This window comes from Talpa europaea (genome assembly GCF_964194135.1).
Source record: "Talpa europaea genome assembly, chromosome: 4".
In the NCBI taxonomy this organism is placed as follows: Eukaryota; Metazoa; Chordata; class Mammalia; order Eulipotyphla; family Talpidae; genus Talpa; species Talpa europaea.
The window spans coordinates 126,481,179-126,489,388 of record NC_140070.1 but is presented as its reverse complement, the minus strand read 5'-3'; the positions used below and the strand labels follow the sequence as shown (position 1 = coordinate 126,489,388).

At 42.2% G+C, this 8,210-nt stretch overlaps 1 protein-coding gene across 1 annotated transcript in view; it reads left to right on the top strand.

The window, feature by feature from the left end:
- Positions 1 to 8,045: 8,045 nt before the first annotated feature.
- FNDC3B (fibronectin type III domain containing 3B) overlaps positions 8,046 to 8,210 on the top strand; it is a gene marked incomplete at its 5' end in the record, with an annotated part of 243,117 nt that continues 242,952 nt past the window's right edge. Inside the window, one exon of the mRNA XM_084232401.1 lies at positions 8,046 to 8,156. Coding sequence (XP_084088527.1) covers positions 8,046 to 8,156 — 111 coding nt within the window. The remainder of the gene's footprint in view (positions 8,157 to 8,210) is intronic.

Below are 8,210 nucleotides of genomic sequence, written 5' to 3'. Positions count from 1 at the left end.
GGCAGTCCTCCCAGCCCCCAGCAAATCCTCACTCTATCTGGGCTCTCCGGCATTCTCTCAGCTTCTGCTTCTCTTGCTTCTCTCTTGGCTTCTCTTTTGGCTTCTCCTCTGCTTCCCCGTGACACCGCCCTTAAAAGCACAGTCTTAGCCCAGGTGAATCCCATCTACCTATGCCCATACCCTACTCCAGGTGCCCTCCATCAAGCATGCATTCAGGACCGCAAGGATCCATCATCTATCCTGATGGCGGGAGGGCAGAAAAGCCTGACATTTTTCCTTACCCTACAACTTTGATGGTAGAATTCTTAAGATTGGTTATTATGCTTTATTCATTTATTTGCATAATTGCTTTATACAGCTCTGTCATTGGTATCCATCCTTTCACCATTCATCCAGAAACCTTTTTGGTTTCTGAAAGCACATTTTGAGTTGCAGAATGGAAACAAAAGTTAAAACTGATCAAGTGCGTTCTTCCCATTGGTTTCCCTCACTGCATCTACTTATGAAGTACTTCCCTGGGAGAGTGAGACAAAAGCCACCTTAGGGTATAGGTAAAATGAACATGGGAGCTGTGCCTCACTGCAGACTTAGCTTTCATTCTGGGAGTCTCCTTTTCTTCCAGCTGGGCAGCTCACTTGATGCTGATGCTTCAACTTCGTTCCTTTTGGTATTGTTCGTTTCTTTTTCTCTTGTCATCTGAAACTGATTTGTGTACTGTACTGCTAACTCACATCTTGAATTAATGTAAGGAAATTTGGGTCATCAGCCCTGGAGTGAGGACCAAGACGTTTTGTTACTAATTGAAGGCCAGGTTCACAGACTTAAAACTCTCAGCAGTGATTAGGGCTTTGTTTTTTTTTTTTTTTTCAAGTTAGAAATTCTTCCTAGTATCTAATTGCTTTCTCTGGCCTTTGGAAATGGATCTGCGGTTCTCCCCTGAGAACTGGGTTTTTCATGAACTTGGCCAGTATGTTATGTTTCTTAGTATAGGCTGGGGCTAAAATACCATGGAAAACCTTTTTAGACTTGAAGTGGGGGAAGCAAAATAAGAGGAAAAGTAAATAAGCCAGTTGCCTAGAGTAATATAAAAACTGAAGAGCCTTTGTAATGTTCTTTTAAAATAAGGTGTTCTTTAAAAGCTTTGGGGGTATATTTGGATGGAATGAAATGTCTTACTAACAGTGAGGATCTGTTCATTTTGTGTTTTAGAGTGCCCAACCCCCACCCCTGCCATTAGGGCTGGAGTTCTTTGATAATTCTGGGTCTTGCTAGCAGGTAAGGAGGGTAACAAAAGACTTGCTCTCTTGAGGGAGGAAAGTTAACCACAAGTGCTCACGTGGCATCCTTTCCCTGTCAATCAAAAGAATAGAATTGGCTGGGCATGAAGTACTTGCGGTTTTAGTGTTAGGATGTGTGGTTAGGGGGAGAGATTGTGAGAACCTGTGGTTGTTACCAAATTCTTTGAAATGGAAGTATGGGTAGGAACAAGATAAAAAAAAAAATTGGAGCAAAACATTGGAGCTTTTTGTGAGAGAGAAAAAATGGAGGATTAGAAAAAGCATTGAAGTAGAGATTATTTCCCTTTTGTTGATTCTGGTTAGTTTTGCAGTGCATTTATTCATTTGTAAGGGGGAGTGGCCTGATGAATAGATTGACTGCAAGAACTCTCTCTGTGTGTGGATGGCAGTGTGGATGTGGCTCAGCCATAAGTAAAATATATAAGTTCTGTGATAGATTTGGTCAGCTCAGATACACATTTGTGACAGGGGAGAGGGTGCACAGATCAGGAAAATGAATGTTTGTCAGGGTGGTTTCTCATGAGACCTTCTGACTGAAATGAAACTGTTACAGCTCAGTTATCCAGAGCTCACACATCTGGCCCCCTCAACTTCCCTCCATGCTGATAATCAGTAAGTGGTCAAGCAAGAGGGTGCAGGACAGCTGGGGGGCTTTCAGAGACCACCATAGGGTCTATGTGTGTGCATAAACTGACCATCTGGCTTCCCAGCCCAAAGGACATGTGAGAATGTAAATTTAGGATGTGACCCTTAGATCTGAGGGTCATGGTTCACAGGGCTGCTTAAATGAGGAGAAAAGCACAACATAAGAACCACCGCATCAAGACAAAACACTCTAGTGGATAAGACCATCAGTGGAAGGAACTTTAATACCATTAGTGTGCAATACAGAAAAGGGAGAGAATGAGGGAGGAATAGAGTTTCCAAATCAAGCACCCTGAGTTACCCATCCCCTCATGGATAAATGCCAAAACAGGGTTGGCCGAAAGCAGGGTCTTTGAGGCCCGAAAGCCTGCCATAAGTCTAAAGCACCTTCTGGTGGGGACCCATAGAATGGCCTCAGAAACAGCCAAACAAGGGCCTCCCTGGTAGTGCAGGGGGTTGAGAGCAGCACTGTGAAGCTTTCCTTAGCCTCTGCAGCGCCGGTTTGATCCCCGGCCGGCCAGAGAGATACCCACATGGTGTGGCAGACCTCTCCTGTGTCTCCTGCTGCTCCCCGCAGCAGTGTTTTCGGTCTGTCTGCCTGTTCTGCTTCCCACTCTGTCTCTGATGAATCCTCTCACCCTCCTGCATCTTTGACCTGTACCTCAGTTCTGTGTACATAAATAAATAAATCTTAAAAAATTAAAAAAAAAAAACAAAAACAAACCAGACAAGTCTGGAAGGAAAAAAGCAAAGTCAAAATCAAGATCAACACTGCTGCCTTTGTTAATCTCCCCACCAGTCTCTCACCCTCATCTGTTTCAACCAGTCCACGACCAAAACGCAGGTGCAGTTTCTTCACGTGTCTCTCTGCTCCATGTGCCTCCTCCAGGTCTCCTTCTTGCTCTCCATCCTGCTTCCTTCCTTCCCCAGGCTCCTCTCCAGCTTCTTGTCTTTCCTGCTCAGCTCCACCCTCCCTTGGGTGGGGCAGGGAACCTGGAACTTCCCCCTCTCCTTGGGACCACCCTGTTACAAAAGCAGGGATGAATTTCTTTGGATATGTCAGGTCAAAATTATTCAGTAACTCCTTGGTACATCACCTTATCACCTTATGACTGAACACAGTAATGTAAACAGTGATCCTGCACCCCTAAGAAAAAATAGGAGCCAGCCTGCTCTGGAGGGAAGGAAGAAAATGTATAATTTCCATCCGCTATCATTGCAAATAAAGGAAGTTTTGGTCCCTAAAGTTAACCATTTGGATGGTAATCCTTCCCACTCATGGCTTCATCTTTTAATTCCACTTAAACGTTTTGTCAGGGCCTCCCCAGTGGCACAGTGGGTTGAATGCACCTCTGTGAAGCTGTCCACAGCCTCTGTAGCATGGCTTCAATCCTGGCCAGCTGGCGAGGGTCCCACATGGCGCGACAGACCTCTCCTGTCTCTCCCGCTGCTCCCCTCAGCAGTGTCTTTGGTCCGTCTGCCTGTTCTGCTCCCCGCTCTGTCTCTGGTGAATCCTCTTACCCTCCTGTGCCTCTGGCCTGTATCCCAGTTCTTGTATAAATAAAAAAATAAAGTTTCATCAGCTCTCTCAGGTGTGTAACTTTCCATAGTTCTCAGAGCTGTGGGGTTGAGGCACACCTGTTTAAGTTGAATATATGTGTAGTTTTGTCTGGGTTATCAGTCAAAACAGAGGAGATTCACTTTTTGAGGAGCTGTCACCACTGATTGATGTGTGAGAAGCTTTCCCAAGTCTCTTGGCCTGACTTTACCTTCTTTAACTGTCACTGGAGAAGACTGTGGTCTCCCAATTTAAACCTGAATATTGACTGACTTCTTTCCCTTTCTTGTCACTGGGAAATAACCCAAAAGATACTGCTTTGTGTCCAAAGTTTTACATTTCACACCTGTGGTTTTCCTTCGTTTCTAATTCTCGTTTCTGACTTTTGTCTTTTCTATGGTCCTTGGCACTAAATTGTTTCTATTTCATGATAATTTTATGGGGCAGCTTGGCAGGCAGTTGCCTTGTTTAATAGTGGAGGCATTGTCTTGACTAGAGATAACTTCTTTCTTTTTCTGTATATCCCTGGTGTTCTAAGCAAATGAAAGTGTCCCATGTATGTGCATGAAGCCTGGAAATGGGTGTTGAAATAGTGTTGACTTCTTATGTCACCTTGTCTGTATGAATCTCTTACCTTGTCAGAATAACATCCTGGTCACTTCTCATGAAATGCTTAGGGAATAGAAAACAATCCCGAAGTGCTTAATTTTAGCAAACTGGCAGCCTTGGGGAAAGAGGATCAATAATTTTGGTTATGGAAAAGTGAGACTCTGTGATACGGGTTTACAGTGACTTTTCTTTACTTTCTTCACTTTCGCATTTTTCTCCATGATTGACAGAACGGTAGTTGAGTTGAAACATATGTTTATAGGTTCCCACTGTAAGCTAAGGAGTGATTATACATGTAGTTGATTTTCTTTTTTTTTTAAAAAAAGATTTATTTATGCCTATAAGAGCTGGGGTGTAGGCTAGAGAGAGGTTCAGGGAGCGAGAGGATTCACCAGAGACAGAGTGGGGAGCAGAATAGGCGGATCCACTGAAATCCACTGCTGAGGGGAGCAGTAGGTGAGACAGGAGAGGTCTGCTGCTCCATGTGGGTCAGCTCCCTGGCCTGGCATCGAACTTGTGCTGCAATGGCTGCCATTAGCTTGATAGTGCTGAGACTTAACCTTGTGCCACCAGGGAGTCCCTGATTTTCTTTTATGTATAATTCCTCATCTCCCCCCACTGCTTCCTCCCAGTAATCTGTAGTAACCACTGCATGTCTGTGAGGTGGGTAACCCTCATCTTAGTAGGGAAAAAAGAGGATTCAATTATCTTTCTTTATGAAATAGTTGCACTACCCAAAGTTAACCATACAGTTTTAAAAAGGAAATATAATTATCTCTTTAGGCCATTAAATATGGCTTTTTTGGGGACTTTTACAACTCTACGTGAGCCTTTATACTCTTTCACCTATATCTTTTAAGACTTTTGTGGGCTTGGAGGGCTGATTCCCTTTTCCCATACTTGCTGAACTTGGAGTTCACTCTTTAGTTTGAATTTCACACTTGTGCTTAAGCTACCTAAGAGGGCTGATCTTGTTGATAAAAAGTCACATTTTTTAACACAATGCCAACCAGGAGGTTTCTTAAATTGGAGGTGTCACTGTGAAGATATGATACTGGTATTGAGACTTTCTTTGGTATTAGGAACAGGGGACCAGGAATGCCTGGGTTTTATACCAGATGGTGGCTAACTCCTGCTACCCAATACTTGCAGCAGGCCTCACCCTAGCTTTCTAAGAAACCATGAGAAATAGGAGCAAAGTAACAACATTGTTATTGGATTTGAGTCTTAAACCCCAATACAGAAAAAAACTTCACTTCACTGGGTTGAGCCATTTGATGCATGAAGAGCATCAGCCTTAATTAAGAAGGTTCTGAGAATCTCCATTCTCCCTGGCCAGCCCCCAGACTTGTGTCATTATTTACTGTATTCTGGCCTTATGGAAGTGTTATAGGGCAGCCCCGATATTGAACGGGTTGCCTGGCTGTGGGTCCTCACCCGTGCGCTTACAAGGGACTTATTAATACTCCACTACAGGCACACACAAAAGGTTAATAAAAGGTTTATTTACAAGGGAAAAGGAAATAAGGAAAATGTACAACTCAGGGAGAAAATAGGGAAATAAAGTCTTTAATGCGTCCTACCCGATCCGCCGACCTGGAAACCAAAGTCACTCTCAGAGCTGGCTGGACGCTGTGAGCTGGTGCAGAGCCAAAATGGGGGAACCCCTCCAAAACCCACATGTCTGGCTTTATACCAATCTGGCTGCTTAACCCCACCCTTAGGTCCCAGCCTCCTTCCCTTTGGTGGTGATGGGATTTGGAGTTCCCAGTGTCTTTGGCTTTGGCCTGGGGTGGGGGTGGAGTCCACAAAACCTGTAGGGAGTTAGCTTTAGGACATCCTGTTCCCCCCTAACAGAAGGACCTAGAGGCTGAAAGGCCTAAGAGGAAGACTTGAAGTCAGTTTACTCCTGCCTTATTGGGTGATAAAAGAGAGAGGAGATTCCATCCTAATGCTTGTCTGTGAGATCTGTCCCTTTTGGAAGAGGGAGGGAGGGGCCTACCTTTCACTGCCTTAGCAGAGGAGATAGGAAAAAGAACACAGAGCCATAATCTGTACTGTTCAACTTCTCCAGTAAGTGCTGTGGAACTCTGCTTGAAGAGGAGAGAGGTAAAGGTAGAGGAGGACATGGAGGGCTTCTTCACCCCTACATGAGAGGTGACTCATTTATACTCAGGTCTGAAATACACTTATCCACACTGCAATTTTGAAGAAACATTAAATATTACTTAAGAAAGTAGCCTGTGTAATATCATCTGTCTGAGAAAAAGTAGCCATTCTTTCCTCATGTGCTAGTAGAATATACAGTATATTAGAAATAAAACTTTAAATGGATCTCAGTACTCTGTCATTTGACCTCTCAAGATTAAAATGATGTCATGATAGTGTCAGTGGAATTATCCTAATTAATTTTGTTATCGAAGAATCTGTTTCCTTCATCAGGACAAACTATTGGCCTTTGGGTTTTGTACTTTTATTTGCTTAGGAACTGAGTAATTGCCTCATAAAACAGCATGATGGTACTATTAACACTGAATTATAAGACCTGTTATTATAGAATGTGCTTCCCTGGTTGGAACAAGACTTCATTGTTGGGTGCTTAAAATAATTAGTTTCTCCAAATGGGGTTATAATGAATAGTGTAAAATTTTACCTATTTAAAATAAAAAAGTTTACAATCTCTTGGGTGACTTTCATGCATCATTTGATACTTTCAGGGCAAGGATTCTCTTTGGTATGATTGGGAAGAAGGGAGGTATAGTTAATGTTCAGAATAGAGGTATTTGAGAATGAGAAGGAATGATTCATTTCTGTCACCCCTATCTCAAACAAATTTGAGGCAACCATTAAAGGAACACTGTTTTGCCTTTTCGAATATTGATAATTAAAGGGTTCATTGACCAAATAGCCATGAATTTGAAGTTTCAGTGGATTTTATTATGAATGCTAAGAAATTCAACCATGAACTCTATGGTGGTTTCAGAGAGAACTGAAAACAGTGTGTATGTGTATATTTACTTACTCTTCTTTCTCCTTCCTGTTAAATTTTTTGTGCCATAAATTTTAGACCCAATTGAAGGATGTGCAACTATTTTTTAAAGAACAAGTTAAAATTCTAAATAAGAATTTACTGTTGTTTTCCTGCTGTTGTATTGAAAAACTAGATGTTGGTGGCAAGTAACATTAATGAATGAACGTGGGCTTACTGTTGTTTTGAGTACTTGGGTGAATTTATTCTGTGAAACAAGGACTCTGCCTTTCAGCCCTTTTTTGCACAAGGTACCATGGGTACTGTCTGAGATACGCAGAAGCTCAAGACGTGCACAAGTACTAAAGAGGCAGATGTGAAACTAGTTAAATCCATTTCAAGGAAATGATGGTAGCAAGATCATTGGAACACATTACTACATTGATCGCAAAGTTAGTGATTGCAGGAATTGCAGTGTAGGTATAGGTTAATCAGTATTTACTTGCTTGGGTTAACTGCTTATTCCAAGTATAACAATATTTTGAGCCTGCTTTTTATAGATCATTCTCTTTGTCTTCTATTCAGTAATTACCTTAGAAACCATTATAGATTTTTTTTGTGTGTATATACATTTTTATGTTCTCAAAATATGGCCTCATTTTATCTTCAGAAAGGTCCTTGGAGGGAGGGTAGTTACCGTTATTCATATGTATATAAAAAATTTGTAACACAAGTCCAGGCACAGGAAATGCAGGCTTTTGGTCACCTAATTCAAGCCATTTCCTTGCCTTTGTTTTCCCCTTCCTTGGAGACTCACTCAATAATACAACACTCTGATGAGAATAATTTGAGTTTCATCTGACCTCATGATGATGCACTTAAATTTCTGACTTGCAATGTTAGAGGTGATTTTTAAAACAAATGGTGGTTCTCTTACAGGAAGCCTGTTGAGGGAAATTATCCATGAATGTACGTCACAATGATGATGACCGACCAAATCCCTCTGGAACTGCCGCCATTGCTGAACGGAGAGGTGCCCATGATGCCTCACCTGGTGAATGGAGACGCAGCTCAGCAGGTTGGTGAAGGAAAAGAGAATTTTAAGTTGAAATGGGAAACATTAACCTAGTAA